A 23,597-nucleotide genomic window follows, 5' to 3' on the forward strand; every position below is an offset into this window, starting at 1 on the left:
GCTGAAGGGCTGCAACTGCAAAAAAAATAAAATAAATGAATGCTTGACCTAAATTACACACCTCGCTAAAGAAAGAGAGAGAGTGAAAATTATAAAAATTAGCGCCCAGGTGGCGCAGCAGGATATTCCGCTAGCACACCAGCACCGAGATTCTGAACTCCTCGGTTTGAAACTCGGTGTTGCCACTGATCGGCTGGGCGCCATCTAGCGGGCATAATTGCCAGTGCCTGCAGGGAGGGATGACCGAAATATGTGGGCGGGGTCTTCAAACGCTGTGTAAGGACCCTGATTGGCGGATAGAGGCTCCTGTGCAGAGTGCATGGGTGGAAAAGGGTTCCATTAAGGGTTGCGAGTGGGTCGGAGGAGGCGTGAGCAGCAATATACCCTCCTCAACTGCAAAAAATCGGGGATCCCCAGCAGTGGAAGACAAATTGACTACGCTAAATTGGGAAAAAATGGGAGAAAAACGCATAAAGTATATATTAACATATATATATATAAAAGTAAAAGAGGAATAATGGAACAAAATAACAACAAACTAACAATTACTTTCAGTATTTAAAATCATAGCTAAGCTGTTATTTAGCCAGATTAATGTTATTTGGCCAGATTGTCTGGACATGAGTAAGGTTTTATTATTTATTTGACTGGTTGCTGGATATAAGTATAAATGTTTCTACATTGTCGTCACCAGAGAGTGTACAATTTAATCATAATTTTAGAATTTAGATTACAATAAACATTTTAACTTGCTATTTTTTGCTTAATAGTTGAACTAAGATGCAAAGTGCACTTGTTGATACTTTTAAACCAAATAAATTGACAACAATTAAATCAATAAATTAATAAATCTGTACAGTTAACAAAATGTTGCTGTCATGACAGCAAGTCCAACAAGGATGTAACATCTCACAACAAAAAAGAACAAGAAATAAGAAAGGTGCTACAAGGAAAGGCATGACTGAAAACCATTAGCAATCTCAGGTATGCTGATGACATTGTTTTATTGATCACATCACCAGAAGAACTACAGGCCTTAATTAAAGTAATGATGAACACTGAAGAAGTACTGATGATTATGGTGCAGGGTAGAACACTGGAAGTGGACTCCTTACATTTGTAAAATAGATTATCAAATACTGAAATACTGCTGATTGTGCTGGTGAAGTAAAATCAAGAAAGACAAAGGGACAATGGGCATTAAGAATGATGACGGTCAAATGGACAAGGATTTGGAAAAAGTCAGCTCCATCACTAAGCTACGACTAATAAAAGCCTTGGTCTGGCCATTAGCGACATATAGATTTAAAGTGAAGCCTGGACCTTAAAGAAAGAAGAAAAAAAGACACATTCAGGCTTTTAAGAACAAGCCACATAGTTCCACAGTTGGTGACAAGTTACACATGATTACTTTTCTTATTAACAATAAAAAATATCTATATATTTATTTCAGCTTTGTTAAAAATATGGGTATACATAATAACCTGTACTGGAAATTTACTTCTGGTAAATAATACAATAACCAATGGGCCAATGTGTTCAAATGTATGTATCCCAGACATGTATAACCAAAGAAAAGTTGTCAGACAATACTTACAGACCCAATTATCACCAAATAATCCATACAATGAAAAGAGGTTAAGCATTTACAAAAGACTTCAACATTCTTTGTCTGAGCCAAGTGAAGAGGGCGGACACAAGGTGAGATGTCTAGACATGATTCCATTGCCACAATGATGGTGATACTACATTTTAAGAGGTGATGACAGAAAGGGTGGCCAGATAACAAAATAGTGTGGTTTTAGTTTGTAATACAACCCCAAATCAGAAAAGGTTGGGATGGTATAGAAAATATTTTTTAAGAAAAATGTTTGGTCATTATTTGGTTGTTATTTGTTCATACATTCATTCCTGTATTCTAGGCTTGCTACATGTTCCAAAAATAAGTTGGTGCAGCAAAGCATTTACCACTTTGTAATGTTGGCATTCCTTGTCAAAACACCTAAAAGACATTTTGGCACAGAAGATACCAAGCAATGAAGTGTTCCAGGTGTTATTTTGCCCCATTCTTCCTTCAAACACATCTTAAGGTGTATTGGGTTGTCATTTTTTGTTTATAAATTCTCTCTGGCAGGCCAGTCCAGTACCCATACCAGAAAAGATCTGAAATACTGACCACAATACATGTTTTCACTTCTGGACATGGTTAACATAAGGCTTCTTTTTTCACAGTAATGTTTTAAGTGACATTTGTTATTGTAGGGTTTTCCAAAGTAATCCCTTGTCCATGTGGTTGAATGAGATATTGATGATTGATATATCTTATTGCAGTGCCATTTGAGGGATCGGAGATTACAGGCGTTCCGCTTAGGCTTGCACCCTTGACCTTTACTAAATGATTTTTTTTCCTCATTACTTTCCCTAAATTACCCTGTCCCAACTTTTTGAACTGTGATGCAAGTTTGAAATACAGGGATGTATGCATACTAACAAATGTAATGGAGTTAACCAAACAAAAAAAATATCCGCCTGCTATATACACTGATCAGCCATAACATTAAAACCACCTCCTTGTTTCTACATTCACTGTCCATTTTATTAGCTCCACTTACCATATAGAAGCATTTTGTAGTCCTACAATTACTGACTGTAGTCCATTTATTTCTCTACATTTCTCTACTTTTTTTAGCCTGCTTTTACCCTGTTCTTCAATGGTCAGGACCCCACAGGACCACCACAGAGCAGGTATTATTTGGGTGGTGGATCATTCTCAGCACTGCAGTGACAATTACATGGTGGTGGTGTGTTAGTGTGTGTTGTGCTGGTATGAGAGGATCAGACACAGCAGCGCTGCTGGATTTTTTAAATACCATGTCCACTCACTGTCCACTCTGTTAGACACTCCTACCTAGCTGGTCCACCTTGTAGATGTAAAGTCAGAGACAATCGCTCATCTATTGCTGCTGTTTAAGTTGGTCATTTTCTAGACCTTCATCAGTGGTCACAAGATGCTGCCCACAGGGCGCTATTGGCTGGATATTTTTGGTTGGTGGACTATTCTCAGTCCAGCAGTGACAGTGAGGTGTTTAAAAACTTCATTAGCATTGCTGTGTCTTATCCACTCATACCAGCACAACACACACTAACACATCACCACCATGTCAGTGTCACTGCAGTGCTGAGAATGACCCACCACCCAAATAATACCTACTCTGTGGTGGTCCTGGGAGAGTCCTGACCATTAAAGAACAGCATCCAAGGGGGCTAACAAAGCATGCAGAGAAACAGATGGACTACAGTCAGTAATTGTGGAACTACAAAGTGCTTCTATATGGTAAGTGAAGCCGATAAAATGGGCAGTGAGTGTAGAAACAAGAAGGTGGTTTTAATGTTATGGATGATCAGTATATATATAAAAATATATATATATATATACAGGGTGGGCCATTTATATGGATACACCTAAATAAAATGGGAATTGTTGGTGATATTAACTTCCTGCTTGTGGCACATTAGTATATGGGAGAGGGAAAACTTTTCAAGATGGTGACCATGGCGGCCAACTCCGCCAAGGACGGTCCCAAGCCCGGCTGCAAAAGGAGGAGGGTTGGGCGTGGGGCTAGCTACCCCACCCTGTAAAAAAAAAACCTAGCTACAGAAACGCCAACAAGAATACTAACAGACACCACGGACCTGGGAGAAGATGGACCCCCAGCTGGAAGGCATATGACATCGGACGGTGAAAGCCAGAGTCATCTGGAAGCCGTCGGGCCGATGACCATCGTCTCCACCAGAACCACCACTACCATCGCTACATGGAACGTCCGGACCATGTATGAGACTGGAAAGACAGCGCAAGTGGCCGCAGAGATGAGGAAGTTTAACCTCACCGTCCTAGGAATCAGCGAGTCAAGATGGACTGGCTCCGGGCAGAAGCGACTGACTTCCGGCGAGTTACTGTTGTACTCGGGACACGAACAGGAAGAAGCCGCACACACCCATGGAGTGGCCCTGATGCTTTCCAAGTCGGCACAGAGAGCGCTCATTGGGTGGGAGGCGCACGGACCACGGATCATGACAGCCTCCTTCCATACAAAGAGGAAGAGGATCAATATGGACATAATCCAGTGCTACGCCCCGACGAACGACAGTGAAGAAGAGGAGAAGGAGAACTTTTACAACAGACTGTCAACCACCATACAAGACAGACCAAAGAGGAACATCGTCATCATAATGGGTGACTTCAACGCCAAGATCGGCAACGACAACCGAGGGTACGAGGAGATCATGGGGCAGCAAGGGCTGGGCGAGATGAACGATAACGGGGAGAGATTTGCCGATCTATGCGCCGCAAGTAACCTGGTCATCGGAGGAAGTGTTTTTCATCACAGGAGGATACACAAGGCGACTTGGGTGTCACCAGACCTGTCGACGGAAAACCAGATCGACCACGTGTGCATCGGGAAGAAGTTTCGCCGCTCTCTTCAAGACGTACGCGTCAAACGAGGAGCAGACGTTGCTTCCGACCATCATCTCCTTGTGGCTAGATTGAAGCTGAAACTGAAGAAGAACTGGACAGGGGGGTCCAGCCAACGACAGCGCTATAACATCGCTACGCTGAAAAACAGCAAGAAAAAAGACGAGTTCAAGGTCACCCTCTCCAACAAGTTCCAGGTCCTAGAAGAGCTGCTCGAAGATGAGACGATAGAACAGAAGTGGCAGAAAGTGAAAGAAGCGGTGACTTCAACATGCCAAGAAGTTCTGGGCTTCAAATCTTACACACACAAGGAATGGATCTCAGCAGAGACGCTACAGAAGATAGAAGAAAGAAGAGAAAAGAAAGCAATGGTGAACAACAGCAGAACAAGAGCAACAACAGTAAAAGCACAAGAAGAATATACAGAAGCTAATAGAATTGTCAAGCAAAGCATCAGAGTAGACAAGCGGAGCTACATAGAGTCACTGGCAATAGAAGCAGAAGAAGCAGTGCATCAGAATAGCACCAAGGACCTGTATTCCATCATCAGGAAACTATCTGGAAAGTTTGCCAAGCCAGAGAGGCCAGTAAAGAACAAGAATGGAGAGGCAATAGCAGACGAAGAAGGACAGAAGAAGAGGTGGATCGAGCACTTTCAGGAGTTACTCAACAGGCCAGCTCCTGCAAACCCACCGGAGATACCGCCAGCCGAAAGCGACCTACCAATCAGGTGCTGTGCACCCACGAAGGAAGAGATCCGAAGCGCCATCAAGCAATTGAAGAACGGCAAGTCTGCAGGACCTGACAGCATCCTGGCAGAAGCGCTAAAGGCGGATGTCGAGACCAGTGTGGAGCTCCTCCACCCACTCTTCTGCAAAATCTGGGAAGATGAAGAAGAACCAACTGAGTGGAAAGAAGGCTACCTCTTTAAACTCCCCAAGAAAGGTGACCTCAGTTCTTGCTCCAATTACCGAGGGATAACGCTGTTGTCCATCCCAGGGAAGGTGTTTAACCGCATCCTGCTTAACAGAATGGAAGACGCTGTTGACCCGCAGCTTCGTGACCAACAAGCTGGTTTCCGTAAGGGAAGATCGTGCACGGACCAGATCGCAACCCTGCGCATCATTCTGGAGCAGTCCCTGGAATGGAACTCGCCTCTCTACGTCAACTTCATCGACTACGAGAAGGCGTTTGACAGCGTTGATAGGCAGACCCTCTGGAGACTACTAAGACACTACGGAGTGCCAGAGAAGATTACCAACATCATCAGGAAGTCATATGAAGGAATGACCTGCAGAATAGTGCATGGCAGACAGCTCACCAACGCCTTCGAAGTAAGAACCGGAGTGAGGCAAGGCTGCTTACTCTCGCCCTTCCTGTTTCTGCTGGCCATAGACTGGATCATGAAGACATCTACAGACCAGAAGCGTAACGGCATTCAGTGGACACTTTGGAAGCAGTTGGACGATCTCGACTTTGCCGATGACCTGGCTCTCCTCTCCCATACCCAACAACAGATGCAGGAAAAGACCAGCATCGTTGTGAACAACTCAGCTAGACTGGGCCTTAGTATCAACAGAGGGAAGAGCAAGGTGTTCAAGACAAATGCATCTAACGAGACACCCATCACAGTCCAGGGTGAGGCGCTGGAAGAGGTGGATAGTTTCACCTATCTCGGCAGCATCCTGGACAGCCATGGAGGAACAGATGCAGATGTCAGAACCCGCATCGGTAAAGCACGAACAGCCTTCCATCAGCTGAAGAACATCTGGGGATCCAGCGAGATCAGCACCACCACCAAGATCAGGCTCTTCAACACCATAGTAAAGCCAGTATTACTCTACGGAGCAGAGACCTGGAGAACCACCATCACCACCATGAAGAAAATCCAGGTCTTTATTAACACCTGCCTCAGGAAGATCATAAAGATCCGCTGGCCCGATAAGATCAGCAATGTAGAACTGTGGCAACGAACAAAGCAGCAGCCTGTTGACCAAGACATCCTTCAGAGACGCTGGCGATGGATTGGCCACACCCTCCGCAAACCTACATCCAACATCACCAAACAATCCCTCACCTGGAACCCCCAAGGGAAGAGGAAGAGAGGACGGCCTAGAAATACCTGGCGCCGAGACCTGGATGCAGACGCCAAGCAGATGGGCAAGACGTGGGGACAGCTGGAGAGACTCGCCCGGAATCGTGATGCCTGGAGAGAGCTTGTCGGCGGCCTATGTCCCAGACGGGACCACAGGCGGAAATGAAAAATGAAAATGACCATGGTGGCCATTTTGAAGTCGGCCATTTTGGATCCAACTTTCGTTTTTTCAATGGGAAGAGGGTCATGTGACACATCAAACTTATTGAGAATTTCACAAGAAAAACAATGGTGTGCTTGGTTTTAACGTAACTTTATTCTTTCATGAGTTATTTACAAGCTTCTTTTTGTTTACAGCCATTGACATGTCGCAGAGGTTAACACGTGAGGAGCGGATAGAAATTGTGTTGATGTCTGGTGAACGCAGTACCCGGGTCATTGCAGCAGATTTCAATGCAAGACACCCTACGAGACCACCCATCTCCCATGCTACAGTTAGCAAACTGCTTGCCAAGTTTCGTGAAACTGGTTCAGTGTTGGATTTGCCAAAATGTGGACGCATGAAAACTGTCACTAATGAAGAAACATCAGTGGCTGTCCTAGCTTCATTCAGCAAGAGCCCACAGCGTAGCACTCGCCGCATGTCACTGGAGAGTGGCATCAGTCGAACATCCCTTCGGCGGATATTAGCTACTCACAAATGGCACCCTTACAAACTCCAGCTGCTGCAGCATCTCAACGAGGATGACCCAGATCGGCGCACTGAATTTGCAGAATGGGCAAAACAAAAATTGGAACAGGACCCTCAGTTTACACAGAACATTTTGTTCAGTGATGAGGCAAACTTTTATGTGAATGGTGAAGTTAACAAACAAACCCACCGCTATTGGTCTGACACTAACCCACATTGGATAGATCCCTCCAAGACTGTTGGAACACAAAAATTGATGATATGGTGTGGTATATGGGGTACAAAGATAGTGGGGCCATTCTGTGAAGCTGGCACGTTCCCTGAGTTTTTCCAACAAGATGGTGCACCACCACATTATGGGTGTCAGGTCCGAGCATTCCTAGATGAACAGTTTCCTGGAAAGTGGATTGGTCGTCGTGGGCCAGTTGAATGGCCCCCAAGGTCTCCCGATCTGACCCCCTTAGACTTTTATCTTTGGGGTCATCTGAAGGCAATTGTCTATGCTGTGAAGATACGAGATGGGCAGCACCTGAAACTACGGATACTGGAAGCCTGTGCTAGCATTTCTTCTGCGGTGTTGCTATCAGTGTGTGAAGAGTGGGAGAAGAGGGTTGCATTGACAATCCAACACAATGGGCAGCACTTTGAACACATTTTATAAGTGGTCAGAAACTTGTAAATAACTCATGAAAGAATAAAGTTACGTTGTGAAATTCTCAATAAGTTTGATGTGTCACATGACCCTCTTCCCATTGAAAAAACTAAAGTTGGATCAAAAATGGCCGACTTCAAAATTGCCGCCATGGTCACCACCCATCTTGAAAAGTTTTTCCCCTCCCATATACTAATGTGCCACAAACAGGAAGTTAATATCACCAACCATTCCCATTTTATTTAGGTGTATCCTAATAAATGGCCCACCCTGTATATATATATATACAGTGTATCACAAAAGTGAGTACACCCCTCACATTTCTGCAAATATTTTATTATATCTTTTCATGGGACAACACTATAGAAATAAAACTTGGATATAACTTAGAGTAGTCAGTGTACAACTTGTATAGCAGTGTAGATTTACTGTCTTCTGAAAATAACTCAACACACAGCCATTAATGTCTAAATGGCTGGCAACATAAGTGAGTACACCCCACAGTAAACATGTCCAAATTGTGCCCAAAGTGTCAATATTTTGTGTGACCACCATTATTATCCAGCACTGCCTTAACCCTCCTGGGCATGGAGTTCACCAGAGCTGCACAGGTTGCTATTGGAATCCTCTTCCACTCCTCCATGATGACATCACGGAGCTGGTGGATGTTAGACACCTTGAACTCCTCCACCTTCCACTTGAGGATGCGCCACAGGTGCTCAATTGGGTTTAGTCCATCACCTTTACCTTCAGCTTCCTCAGCAAGGCAGTTGTCATCTTGGAGGTTGTGTTTGGGGTCGTTATCCTGTTGGAAAACTGCCATGAGGCCCAGTTTTCGAAGGGAAGGGATCATGCTCTGTTTCAGAATGTCACAGTACATGTTGGAATTCATGTTTCCCTCAATGAACCGCAGCTCCCCAGTGCCAGCAACACTCATGCAGCCCAAGACCATGATGCTACCACCATCATGCTTGACTGTAGGCAAGATACAGTTGTCTTGGTACTTCTCACCAGGGCGCCGCCACACATGCTGGACACCATCTGAGCCAAACAAGTTTATCTTGGTCTCGTCAGACCACAGGGCATTCCAGTAATCCATGTTCTTGGACTGCTTGTTTTCAGCAAACTGTTTGCGGGCTTTCTTGTGCGTCAGCTTCCTTCTGGGATGACGACCATGCAGACCGAGTTGATGCAGTGTGCGGCGTATGGTCTGAGCACTGACAGGCTGACCTCCCACGTCTTCAACCTCTGCAGCAATGCTGGCAGCACTCATGTGTCTATTTTTTAAAGCCAACCTCTGGATATGACGCCGAACACGTGGACTCAACTTCTTTGGTCGACCCTGGCGAAGCCTGTTCCGAGTGGAACCTGTCCTGGAAAACCGCTGTATGACCTTGGCCACCATGCTGTAGCTCAGTTTTAGGGTGTTAGCAATCTTCTTATAGCCCAGGCCATCTTTGTGGAGAGCAACAATTCTATTTCTCACATCCTCAGAGAGTTCTTTGCCATGAGGTGCCATGTTGAATATCCAGTGGCCAGTATGAGAGAATTGTACCCAAAACACCAAATTTAACAGCCCTGCTCCCCATTTACACCTGGGACCTTGACACATGACACCAGGTAGGGACAACGACACATTTGGGCACAATTTGGACATGTTCACTGTGGGGTGTACTCACTTATGTTGCCAGCTATTTAGACATTAATGGCTGTGTGTTGAGTTATTTTCAGAAGACAGTAAATCTACACTGCTATACAAGCTGTACACTGACTACTCTAAGTTATATCCAAGTTTCATGTCTATAGTGTTGTCCCATGAAAAGATATAATGAAATATTTGCAGAAATGTGAGGGGTGTACTCACTTTTGTGATACACTGTATATATACTGTATATTAGGGCTGTCAAACGATTAAATTTTTTAATCGCGATTAATCTCAGAATTTCATATAGTTAATCGCGATTAATCGCATTAAAAAAAAATCTGTGTAAATGTTATAGAAAACAAGGATTTTTAAGTGAAATTTTACAATTAAAATGGTGAACACATTTTATGCTAAATGTACTTATGTTAAAAACTGCTGGGACAAGAGAAAACTGTAAGGTTGTTTTATTCACTCACATACTACGCAGTAATACTATCCAGCAGAGACCCTTGACTTCGTATATATGTCAGATTGTAGGTTAAAATTTCTCCATCAGCAAACATTGTGAGTGTGTTTTGACTTTGGCTTCCATAGTGCATGGAATAGCATGCTTGGCTAACGGTATGACTCTAGCTGTTTGCTATTCGGTACCGTAACAGAAGAAGTAATAAAGTGTTATGATCCCGACAACTTGTGAATATACCGTGTATTTATTTCTTTATTAAGCAAGTGCATCACTACAATGCTCGGTTACATTATGTTAACAAACCGCAAATAAAACAAACGGTGGCAAGTCCGACGTTAAAACGTTGGTGCACGGTCAAGTCTCAACATGAACTACGGATGACTCGCAGGGCCAAATAGAATTTGCGTTAACGGCACTATTTTTTTTAATCGCGTTAAATTGAGATTATATATATATGTGTATATATATATATATATATATATATATATATATATACAGTGTATCACAAAAGTGAGTACACCCCTCACATTTCTGCAGATATTTAAGTATATCTTTTCATGGGACAACACTGACAAAATGACACTTTGACACAATGAAAAGTAGTCTGTGTGCAGCTTATATAACAGTGTAAATGTATTCTTCCCTCAAAATAACTCAATATACAGCCATTAATGTCTAAACCACCGGCAACAAAAGTGAGTACACCCCTAAGAGACTTCACCCCTAAATGTCCAAATTGAGCACTGCTTGTCATTTTCCCTCCAAAATGTCATGTGATTTGTTAGTGTTACTAGGTTTCAGGTGTGCATAGGGAGCAGGTGTGTTCAATTTAGTAGTACAGCTCTCACACTCTCTCTTACTGGTCACTGAAAGTTCCAACATGGCACCTCATAGCAAAGAACTCTCTGAGGATCTTAAAAGACGAATTGCTGCACTACATGAAGATGGCCAAGGCTACAAGAAGATTGCCAACGCCCTGAAACTGAGCTGCAGCACAGTGGCCAAGATCATCCAGCGTTTTAAAAGAGAACTGTTCTCAGAACAGAACTCGCGTTGGTCGTCCAAAGAACCTGAGTGCACGTGCTCAGCATCACATCCAACTGCTGTCTTTGAAAAATAGGCGCAGGAGTGCTGTCAGCATTGCTGCAGAGATTGAAAAGGTGGGGGGTCAGCCTGTCAGTGCTCAGACCATACGCCACACACTACATCAAATTGGTCTGCATGGCTGTCACCCCGGAAGGAAGCCTCTTCTAAAGTTTCTACACAAGAAAGCCCGCAAACAGTTTGCTGAAGACATGTAAACAAAGGACATGGATTACTGGAACCATGTCCTATGGTCTGAAGAGACCAAGATTAATTAGTTTGGTTCAGATGGTCTCAAGCATGTGTGGCGGCAATCAGGTGAGGAGTACAAAGATAAGTGTGTCATGCCTACAGTCAAGCATGGTGGTGGGAATGCCATGGTCTGGGGCTGCATGAGTGCAGCAGGTGTTGGGGAGTTACATTTCATTGAGGGACACATGAACTCCAATATGTACTGTGAAATACTGAAGCAGAGCATGATCCCCTACCTCCGGAAACTGGGTCGCAGGGCAGTGTTCCAGCATGATAATGACCCCAAACACACCTCTAAGACGACCACTGCATTATTGAAGAGGCTGAGGGTAAAGGTGATGGACTGGCCAAGCATGTCTCCAGACCTAAACCCAATAGAACATCTTTGGGGCATCCTCAAGCGGAAGGTGGAGGAGCGCAAAGTCTCGAATATTCGCCAGCTCCGTGATGTCGTCATGGAGGAGTGGAAAAGCATTCCAGTGGCAACCTGTGAAGCTCTGGTAAACTCCATGCCCAGGAGAGTTAAGGCAGTTCTGGGAAATAATGGTGGCCACACAAAATATTGACACTTCAGGAACTTTCACTAAGGGGTGTACTCACTTTTGTTGCCGGTGGTTTAGACATTAATGGCTGTATATTGAGTTATTTTGAGGGAAGAATAAATTTACACTGTTATATAAGCTGCACACAGACTTTTTTTCATTGTGTCAAAGTGTCATTTTGTCAGTGTTGTCCCATGAAAAGATATACTTAAATATCTGCAGAAATGTGAGGGGTGTACTCACTTTTGTGATACACTGTATATTTTTTTTTTTTTTTTTTTTTTTTTCCTTCTCCATATTGGCCCAACTTTTTTTGATTTGCGGTTGTAGATGATGTTATGCACCATGGGGGGTGAGTGAGTGTTTGGGATTTCCTAATTAACAGGCCCCCAGGGTATGGAAGGGTGGGATGTCTGTGTGCATGTGTGTTAGTGTATTTGACAGCATGTCAGGTGTTCAGCATTGTGTGTATCGTTGGTTTTGTCTGAGCTTCTTTCTACTGCACCTTTTGTGGTTCTAGGTGGCAATATATGATCAAACAAGATCTGTGACTGACAGGACAGCTGTGTGAAAGAGATTTGGCATGCTTTAAGGGATCCAAAGCAGAATGCAAGTTTGTGTGTGTATGTGTGTGTGTGTGTGTGTGTGTGTGTGTGTGTGTGTGCACGTGTGTGAGCACTGTCTTGATGGATAGCAGCTGGAGTTTGACACCGCTCAATACACAGCCTGAGGACAGGTTCCGACCTAGCACAACCGCAACCGGAGACGCAGAGCCGTGACATAGCGTGCAGATGAGATTATGGATAATCCCTCAGAATTAACAATGTCGTTTAGTTTTTAGTGAGCTGGAAGACATGTGGTGCACATTTCTGGATATTATTGACGTTTATTAGTTATTAGATATCATACTTAATACCAATACCAGTGTTATTATACAGTATAGTTTTTTTAAATTATTATTATAACTATTATTATTAGTAGTAGTGGTAGTAGTAGTAGTAGTAGTACAGTATAAATAATGATAAAATTATATATCATTACTAGCCCTAAATTGCTATATAATATAACACCTGCAGCCTTGTCCAAGTGTTTGCGTTTTAATGTGCCACACTCCCTGAGTTCCGGGAGCACAAGTGTTTGTGTTTGTTTCACGCCTCCCTTGTCTCCGCCCCATTCTACTGATTTGCCCTCATGTTCCTTATTATTAAATAATTGTTGTGTGTATCATTGTTCATTGTTCATCTTGAGGGCTGTTACTTTGAAGTAGGATAGAATAACCTAGCCTTTAACCCTCCAAAGTTGTTCTTTGTTCTAGCCTAGCCTAGCCAAAGCCATAACCTAGCCTAACCATGGTATAACCTTGAGGTTCTTTGTACCTTGTCAGTGCCTAGCCTTCGTACAGTATAGTCCTTGTCTTTTTCATAGTCAGTGTTGTCTTTGTCTTGTATGAGTCATAGTTTTGTCATTGGTTATGTCCTTGCCTTAGATGTTGTTTCTCCATAGTGTCTGGTCCCTCTTGTTTCTGTTAGCATAGTCATTAGCGTTGACCTGGATGTTAGCATGTAGGATTAAGTCTATTTTAAAGTTAAAAATCTCCTATCCTGGAGATTCATGTTACTAATGAAGCTCCCCCTAGTGTTCATAGTAAGTGTGATAACCTTGTTTTGTCTGTTCTTTGTCCATGCTCAAGCATCCTGTTTAACAATCAACTTCAAACGTTTTATATATATAAATATATATTTGCTTTCTCACCACTTTAACAATTTTTGTGTACTTTTGACTGTGTGCTTTGGGTCATTATGCTGCTGTAGGACCCACTGGGTTTGACTCAAACCTAGCTTTCCAACACTTTTTTTGGAGCACATTTTGTTTTAAAATGATCTGATAATCAACTGATTTCATAGTTCCTGTAACATGTTCAAGGCCTTTAGTCCCAAAGGCAGCGAAGCAGCCTCACCATGATCTTCCACCATGTTTCACTCTAGGTATAGACTTTATTTTATTGTCGTAAACATAACAGTGGTACGTATTGCCAAAGAGATTTAGTTTGGTTAATCTGTACATTTAACATTATCTCAGGAGGATTGTGATCTGTCTGTTTAAGTTTTGGCACAGTTAAGTCCTCCTGGGCCTTTACCCATGTGGCCCTGTTTTCTTCAATGTGCGGCATATGGTATATGTTGTAAACGTCACTCCATATGTCTACAGCTGAGCCTGGAGTTCTTTGGATGTTGGATACACCATTCATAAGGTTCTCTAATTAATGTTCATCTTTTCACCAGTTCTTGACTGTTCCATGAGTAGTAAACTTATTAATAACATTTTGAACTGTTGAAGCCAGGATGCCAATGTCTTTGGGGACAGTCTTGTACTCTTGTATTTAGTGATAAGAGCTGCTCAAACAATTCTCCTGTCTTTGTGATATATATGGCAGGAGATATGCTGGAGATTTGTCATATAAATCTCTGGCATTCTTTCCTCATTGTGCTCCTCCTCACATCCCACAATTACTCATATCTAATCATATCACTGCCTATTTGTTGTGGCCATTCCCACCCTGGAATGCATTGCAGAGGGCCTCATTCATTTTTTAGTTGTCTGATAGTTTACACAAAATAAAATGTGTATCATTGGTGTATGTGTATATGAGATAAAGACAACACTTTTTCTGTATGCCTTAGAAAAATCAGCATGTTATTAAAGCCTCCATGCTTTTAAAATCCTAACAGCATTCATGTATATGTGCAGTATATACAATACAATGTCACATATTGATTACATATGTCATTATTACTGTATTACTTAGAGCCCAAGAAAATTCATTTATTTATTCATTTTTGGTCATTATTTCAGATCGGGTGGGTCTGCTGCCACCAAAAAACACTGGGCTTAGGGCAGAAAGACATCGTAGTCATGGTGCAAACCACACGCGCACACTCACTTATTTAACTATTTAACCCCAAATCAGAAAAAGTTGGGGCAGCATGGAAAATGCAAATAACAATTACGTACATTTACTTTGACTTTCATATATTTCATGTTTTGTCTGGTCAACTTCATTTAATTTATTGATAAACATCCATTTCTGCATTTCAGGCCTGCAACACATTCCAAAAAAAGTTGGGAGAGTAAATCATTTACCACTTTGTAATTGTTACCATTCCTTTTCACCACATTTAAAAGACGTTTTGGCACAGAGGATACCAAGTGATTTAGTGTTTCAGGTTTTATTTTGTCCCATTCTTTCTGCAAACACGTCTTAAGATGTGCAACAGTATGGGGTCATCGTTTTCCATTGTCACATTTTCCGTTTCAAAATTCTCCACACATTCTTTATAGGGACAGGTCAGGACTGCAAGCAGGCCAGTCCAGTACCCGTACCCTCTTTTTCCGCAGCCATGCCTTTGTAATGTGTGCAGCATGTGGTTTTGCATTGTTTTGTTGAAAAATGCATGGACGTCTCTGGAAAAGATCACGTCTTGAAGGCAGCGTATGTTGCTCTAAGATCTCGATGTACTTTTCTGCATTAATGCTGCCATCACAGAAGTGTAAATGACCTTTGCCAAGTGCACTGACACAGCCATGACAGACCCTGGCTTGTTGCTGATAACAGTCTGGATGGTCCTTTTTGCTTTTGGTCCGGAGCACACGGCGTCCATTTTTTCCAAAAAAGACCTGGAATGCTGATTCTTCTGACTACAATACACGTTTCCACTGTGTGATGGTCCATCCTAGATGCCTCAGAGCCCAGAGAAGTCGATGCCACTTCTGGACATGGTTAACATAAGGCTTCTTTTTTTCCACAGTAAAGTTTCAATTTGTGCATGTAACTCTGTATTGCAGTGCTTGGCAAAGGACCGCCAAAGTAATCCCTTGCTCATTATATCAGCTATTGTTGAGTGGTGGTTCTTGATGCAGTGCCGTTCGAGTGATTCATTTAATGATATTATGCACTGTAGAGGGAGAAATATGCAAATCCCTTCCAATCTTTCTTTGAGGTACATTGTTTTTAAACATTTCAATCATTTTCTCATGCATTTGTTGACAAACAAGGGCGGAGAAAACCTATGTGGACAATATAATACATGCCAAATTCTTTACAGACTGTAAGTATAAAAACCAGGTCTTTATTACCCATTTTGCTGTGCTGCACCCACTTTTCCATCTGCACCATTTAGTGTTACAAATTTTTTTTTTTCTATAATTTTAACTTCTTTACACACACAGTATTTGCTTTATTGTGCCAAAATATAATATATATTTTTAAATTTTCTATTTTTCCAACCTTGCCCCCTCCGACACGTGCTCAGTACAGACTGCATTTTTCACCCGCATCAGTCGAGTTTATATATACTGATCAGCACTGTGCATGGAGGGCCACACCCTGATCAGCATTAATCCTCAGCCCTGTGCAGGCACCAACAATCAGCCAGCAGGGGTTGTAATTGCACCAGTTATGAGGACCCACAATCCGGCTTGTCCCTAACCCTATGAACAACAGCCTATCGTTGTTCATGCAGCCGCCCAGCCCATTTGGGTGGCAGAGCTGAGTTTCGATACAATGTATTTGAAAACCCAGCTCTGGTGTGCGAGCGTATTTTACTGCTGTGCCACCTGAGCGGCTCCAAAAATATAATATTAATAATTCTATTTATAATTATAATATTATAAATTTATATTAAGCAGAAAACAGAATGATATAAAACAGAAAACATATTATTATAAAATTAATTTGTTCAGATTATTACTTAGTTTAAAAACATATTTAGCCAACAGTGTTACAACTATGCACCTTATTTTAAAAAGAATGCATGGGTTGAGTAAAAGTGGGGTTGTGGTGGGGCCCTAAAAAAATGTATGTGGTCAGTGGCCAAATAAAGCTTAGAGAAACATTTAGTTGTACCTTTTAAAAGAACCCATAGAAAGTAGTTTGCTCATAACGGCTCCTTCAGCTTCTCCAAAAAACACCCCTGTCTGAAAAAGAGTAAAAGAGAAACAAGTGATGGATACAATCAGATACTTAATAATAACAACTCTGTTAAAACGGCTGAGGCCGAAACATGTACTGGGGGGATGACAAGATCTGTAGTGACATGTACACAAAATGACTTAGTGTTTGTGTGTGTGTGCGTGTGTGTGTGCGTGTGTGTCATGCATATGCAAAGTTAAAGAAATCCGAAAAAAATGATTATGTAACAGAGGAATTCACCCTTCTATGCATACGCATGAATGTGACTCAGTAACAGTACATTTAAATAATCTCTAATGTGAAGCAGTACACTGTGCAGTACTGTAGTACAAAAATGCACAATACAGTATAGCATAAACAATACTGTTAATATTGTGGCATTGACGAGGAAGAATGAGGCATTTCTTCTCTTTTCAAACTTCAGGAGGCAGCACTCTTTATTCAGTAGCTTCTGAACCAGTTATAGAGCACAAAGAAAAGGCTAGAAGAACAGACCACTCTCACTATATCCAAACATGCACAGAACAGGCTCACCACATTAAACGACAGTAAAAACAATAAAACTTCATTATAAACTTAACATAAAAACGAACACAAACACATTAAACACATCGACACATAATAACTACATACACTCACGCAAACACGACAAACAACTACAAAACCCTCATTTTATTCTCTTAAAAGTACATCGGTTGCGGCCGCCCTGCATTCTGGGATGCCGCACTCACACGGCTGAAAATGAGCGCAGGGAAAATGCCCCCCTGCCCTGCCTATTTTAACAGCGAACCAGCCAGTCGCCACAGTATTGGATTTAAGAAACATAAATTATGTGGCCAAAAGTATGTGTACAGCTATCCTAATTATTGAGTCACATGTTACACATGCATTGCTAGCAGGTGTTTAAAATTAATGTCGCCATCTTTGTGGCAACAGTTCAGGGAAGGCCATTTCTCACTCCAATATGACTTTGTATCTGTGCACAAAGCAAGTCCCATGAAGACATGGTTTGACAAGTTTAGTGTGTTGGAACATAAGTGGCCATTTGGAATGAGCTTGTGAGCCAGACCCTTGGTGGCTAGCACTGTCGCATCACAGCAAGAAGGTCCTGGGTTCAATCCCCAGGCGGGACGGTCCGGGTCCTTTCTGTGTGGAGTTTGCATGTTTTCCCCGTGTCTGTGTGGGTTTCCACTGGGAACTCCGGTTTCCTCCCACAGTCCAAAAACAAGCAGTCAGGTTAATTGAAGACACTGAATTGCCCTATAGGTGAAGGGGTATGTGTGTGTGTGTGCCCTGCGATGGACTGGCTCCCCATCCAGGGTGTTACTGTGTGCCTTGTGCCCATTGAAAAGCTGGTAGAGCTTGTGAGTGAGTGAGTGAGTGAGTGAGCCAGACCTTCCCCACAAACACACTCCAAAATCATGTTGACAAAACAGACCTACCAGTGAAAAGTCCTCAGCTACAAGGATGAAACCATTGTTGTCTATGAGGTAGCAGTTTATTTCCTGCAAAAATTAAAACATGAAGGGTCACTATACAAATTCTTTAAAGCATAGCATTGATTACCAGTTTACCTATATGGTCTGCTTGACAGTTGCCATCATAGTAAATTAGCCCTGGGTATCTAGGTAGTCTGTTAATTCTTAACATGTTTTATTAGGCCAGGCATTTCATACCAATGTGCTCAAATGTATATGGTATTCAATGCACAAGGTTCAGACAGTAGTCAAAAGTGTCATTATCTTGGAAAGAATGCTAAGAAAAGATAAGACGATTCTTTATTAGTCCCACAGTGGGGAAATTCACAAAATTCACAAAGGGCACCTTTGACTATAATAGAAAATACATTATTAATAGTAAAATTCAGAAGAAAGCAATCTAAAATGTGTAAACAGTCAGCAGTTTTTTGTTACCATGCTGGTTTTTGATATTCTTTAAATAGTACATACTTGCAAGCATGAGACAGATCTGTGACACTTACATCATTATCACAGCTGATGGAACATTTCCCATCCAGAGCAGCACACTAAAAATGAATAACAAACACACTTTGGTATTGCTATAATGCATTTGTTGGAATGTGTATACACTGTAAAAATGCTGTTGTTTTCTCAGTACTAAACTTGGCCCAAACAGTGTAAAAAGTCGGCAGTGTAGCCTAGTGGTTAAGGTACTGGTCCAGTATTCAGAAGGTTGCCGGTTCAAGCCTCACCACTACCAGGTTGCCACTGTTGGGCCCTTGAGCAAGGCCCTTAACCCTCAATTGCTTAGACTGTATACTGTCACAACTGTAAGTCGCTTTGGATAAAAGCGTCTGCTAAATGCCGAAAATGTAAATGTAAATGTAAATCTATAAAACAAATGCACAGTTCAGCACTGTAGAACATTCCACAGCATTGTATTATTAAAATAACACAATTTTTACATGTTCTGTTAGTGTTTTCAGCTTAACACAATAAAATCATATCACAGAAATACAAGAACAAAACTATTCTATTATTAGGGTTAATAAGCTAAATAAACATAATTAGTTTATTTAAGACCTAACTCTGTCTAGTAAGTTTAACAGGGACGTGCATGCATTGCCATGGAGGCACCGGGTGTAGCCTGTCAGTTGTGATCTTATAAGACTGCCCTTAAAGTGCCAATAAAAGAAAACAGCACTATCAGTCATCTATTACTATCAGTGTTGTTATGCCACCTTCCGGCCCAAAATAGCACAGTAGTTGGGCATTATACTGGAATCTGTTACCAATGTACCTATATAGCAGGTGGAACAAATAAAAGCAAATACACTTTATACTTTGTACAAATGCACATTTCAGTTTCAGCATAATTTTACCAATGAGCACAAAGCAAGGTCCAAACATGTAGTTTGACAAGTTTAGCGTGGATGAACTTGAGTTGTCTACGCAGGGACACTAACTTAACCAATTTTAACAGCTTTTGGATGAACTGAACCTTTGGTTGTGAGTCAGGCCTTTTTATCCAACATCTGTGACTGACCTCATACATAATGTTTTTACTAAATTAGCAAAATCTTTCACAGACACAACCTTATATTTTGTGAAAAGTTTTCTCTAAAGGTTGTTAGGCCATAATTTTGGAATATGATGTCCAACAAGCTTATCCACATACTTTTTTACCTTATATTGTACATGAAGAAATAAATATATAATAAATATAAACTAAGTAAACCTTAAAGTTGTCTAATTAATTACTTTGTCATGGTGTAAAATTCTGCATGTACATGTTGAGTGGGTTTACCTGTCTGCTTGCAGTCCAGAACTTTCTCTGAAAGAACTCCAGCTTCATTTGTATTCCCACAGCTGAAACACACACATTTAAGATTTTTAATAATATAATAAAATATGAATAATAATGAATAATAAAATAAAATATTTTAAATGATTTGTATTGTTTATTAAAAATGTCTAAGAAATAGGAATAATCTTGTACAAATCTTGTATTTATGTCAGTTGTCCTACAAACTACAACTTATAATTACAATGTATGTACAAGTAGGAATAAAAACGTTAAACCTTAAAGCTTGCTTTACAGCGTTGTGCCTGCAACTCTTCCATATTTTAAATAAATAAATTCCCGAAAGCAATTCAATAATTACATTAAAAAAGTATTATATTTTGTAACAAAACTGAGCTAAATAAGAAACAACTGAGCATTTTAGGCTTCATATAAGGATATTTGTTAATAAGATACAGTTGGATTTTAGTACATACTTTTATATGTATACATACTAAACATTACATATTATTTCAATCGTTGTAAATCATTACTTTACTTCTTTGTGAACAGTACAAAACCAAAACTACACAATCTAGTTTTACCTTCAGATGTTCTCTGTACCTATGACTCTGTACCTATGACTCTGTACCTAACTCCCCACTTATCTTAAAAGGTATTATGGTAATGTGTACATAATTTAGTACAAATATACAACAATAAGTCTCAGTAAACAAAAAGAGAATATTTATTGACACATACAAGCATTTTTTACAAGTTGACATGATTGCGGATGAAAAAAACACAAATGTCTATGTGCACTATTATTTAGCCTATGTACATGGTGGAACATCCTTTTGCTTTATGACCTCTAATAAGCAAATATGGTAAGTGCCAACAAGCTTCTGACACCTCTCTTGTAAAATCTTTCCCCGTTCTTCATGTTGCAAAAGCTTCCAGCTTAAAGAGGTTTGAATGCTTTCACGCTGCAATAGCTTTCTTTAAGTCCTACCAAAGACTTTCTGTTCCTCCAGAAAACTACATCATTTCTTTGTTATTCTGTTTTATCATATGAGCAATAAAGACTCAGATTCTTCAGATATTAATCATTATTTTCTTTGGGAGTTTGAATGTTTGCTATTGCAACTGTAATTTTCCTATTTTGTTTTAGTGATTGCCGCAAAGCATCATAGTTTCCGAGTCCCTTGCTTCCTGGCACTGTTTTGCATAGGAGTTTTGCATGCCCACCTGCCAGGACTTGTAAAGGGTGGAATGGCGGCTTCAAACTGAAGTGAAAGTGACAGTGCACTAAATTGGCTTGTGTAGGGGTCTGCTGTTTTTGGGTGGTCACCAGGCATCACAACAACCTTGACCAAATAAAGCGGTTAGTGAAAAATAATTAAATCATAATGGTGCAGATGCTTACAGACATCATGCAGTTAAGTAGTTCATATGCTACCATGTGCTGAGGCATGTATAAAATGCAAAGCAGGTCCAGCTGACCTAGATTTTGGAACGAGATGTAGCAACTACAAACACAATCACTGCTTTATCATCTCAAGTTTTATTTGTTTTGTGGCATGTATGGCAGACACCAAGAGAATGATATATGTCTGAATGCTTAATCAATATAGTGAGGCAATGATATGCAGCAGTAACAGCCTTCACACTTCTGGGAAAGCTTTGCCCCAGATGTCTGTGGGAATTGGTGCCAATTCAGCCAAAAAAACACATCTGTGAGGTCAGACAATACCAAATGAGTTCTTGCTCCAATGAGTTCTTGCTTTATGCACAGGGGTGCAGTTCCAAAATAAACAGTAAAGGGCCTTCCCCAAAGTTGAAGGCTTATAAATAAATTAATTTAATGAGGCTGAAGTGTAACACTAATACTACGGCCGAAAATAATTACTAACTAAATAAAAAAGTGTAATACAGCTTTCAGAACAAAAACAAAAACAAAGCTGCAGTCCAAAGCAGGACTCTAGACTAGAAAAGAAAGATGACCATTCCATTGAAGCAGAAGCACTGAACTGCACAGAACTGCCAGGAAACACTGAAAACATTTCTTATTTATTTTTTGGCTTACATTATTATAATACCTGGAGAAGATGACAAAATAGACTGTACCAGCTCCTCGATCCACTAGCTATTTACAACCCAATCACTCGCCAGAGAACCAAGAAACTAAATAAGCCGACAGCGGCAAAGCACAAGAAAACTGCCACACCACCACAGGACAGTCAAGACCAGGATGGGACTCTCATGACAGAGATACACACAGAAATATTAGACCAGGAAAACAGAAAAAGAGTGATGAGCTGAGTTACAAGGCCTTATAAAGAGCCACCCCAATGTGAAAATAGTAGCGCTTTATTATGGGTAAAAAAGGGTAGTTTGAAGATAATTGTGTTTAACAAAGATTTTTCTGGTTCATTGTTTATAGATGAGTATAAATAGATGTAAAATGTATTTTATAAGCTTGTAAGTCGTGCTGTCAGAAACAATAGCTTTCACTTGTAAATAACTATCCAATTACTTGTGTCAATCACTACTCAAGCAGACTTTAGTTTTGCATACCCATTCATTTATAAAATCTTTCAGCAGCACATGAGATTGTTTGAAATTTTAGCCTAGTGGCTGTTTTTCCATCCATCAGTTTGACTTGTGTATTACTACACCAATGCCTAGCCCAAACAACCTAACCATCAGAGAGCAGCCACCCCTGTAACAGCAGCTAATGCTACTATTCCAACAATTACTCTACAGAGGAAATGGAAGGTCTGCCAACATTCATGGATGCAATCCAGAGTGAAAAGACCCTGACATTTAAATCTAACAAAACTGTGAGGCCAAAAGTATGTCATGCTCACAATGCTTCCTAAAATAAATCTAGTGACACAGGTGAGTTTATTATTCATCTTTTACGAAGTCATATTCATGCATTCTTTACATTATTTAAAGTGAGCTCCACAAATACATTTTATTTGTCATTTTTAGTTTGTTATCTAGGAACTCCAGGGCCCTGTATAAAGCCCCAACCTCAATCCCACTGAACACATTTGGGGTATATTTGAAGGTCAATTTCAACTCAGGCCTTCTTGGTGCCTGACTATGCTCTTAACTGAAATGCTCTTAACTGAATAGGCACACATTCCCACTGTTTCAGAGAAACAGAAGTGGTTATATCCATAATAATATCTAGGGATGTCCAGATCACGTTTTTTTGTTCCCGATCCCAATCTTTAATTTTGATTCCGATCCGATACCGAGTCTCAAACCGATCCTTGTATTTTCTAGATATTGTCTAGATAAGAACTAGATAATACTGTTCACACAGTGCACACTTCAAGTACATTACAGTTATTAATCCAATGTATATGTTTAACAACTGAATAGCTCTGCAGTGCTGTAGGAGAAAAGATTCCTGCATCCAAGCTATTGCTTAATGTTCTTTTATTTTTACAAAATTAAAGTAAACAAAC

The 23,597-nt window shown here is 40.9% G+C and overlaps 1 protein-coding gene across 1 annotated transcript in view; it reads right to left on the reverse strand.

The window, feature by feature from the left end:
- cacna2d3a (calcium channel, voltage-dependent, alpha 2/delta subunit 3a) overlaps positions 1-23,597 on the reverse strand; it is a 313,706-nt gene that overhangs the window by 35,089 nt on the left and 255,020 nt on the right. Inside the window, exons 29-32 of the mRNA XM_062999198.1 lie at positions 20,140-20,201; positions 18,854-18,898; positions 18,315-18,377; positions 16,807-16,877 (exon numbers count right to left, since the gene is read on the reverse strand). Of these exons, the coding sequence (XP_062855268.1) occupies positions 16,807-16,877; positions 18,315-18,377; positions 18,854-18,898; positions 20,140-20,201 (241 nt within the window). The remainder of the gene's footprint in view (positions 1-16,806; positions 16,878-18,314; positions 18,378-18,853; positions 18,899-20,139; positions 20,202-23,597) is intronic.

The sequence above is a fragment of the Trichomycterus rosablanca genome, chromosome 7 (assembly GCF_030014385.1).
Source record: "Trichomycterus rosablanca isolate fTriRos1 chromosome 7, fTriRos1.hap1, whole genome shotgun sequence".
NCBI classification, from domain to species: Eukaryota; Metazoa; Chordata; class Actinopteri; order Siluriformes; family Trichomycteridae; genus Trichomycterus; species Trichomycterus rosablanca.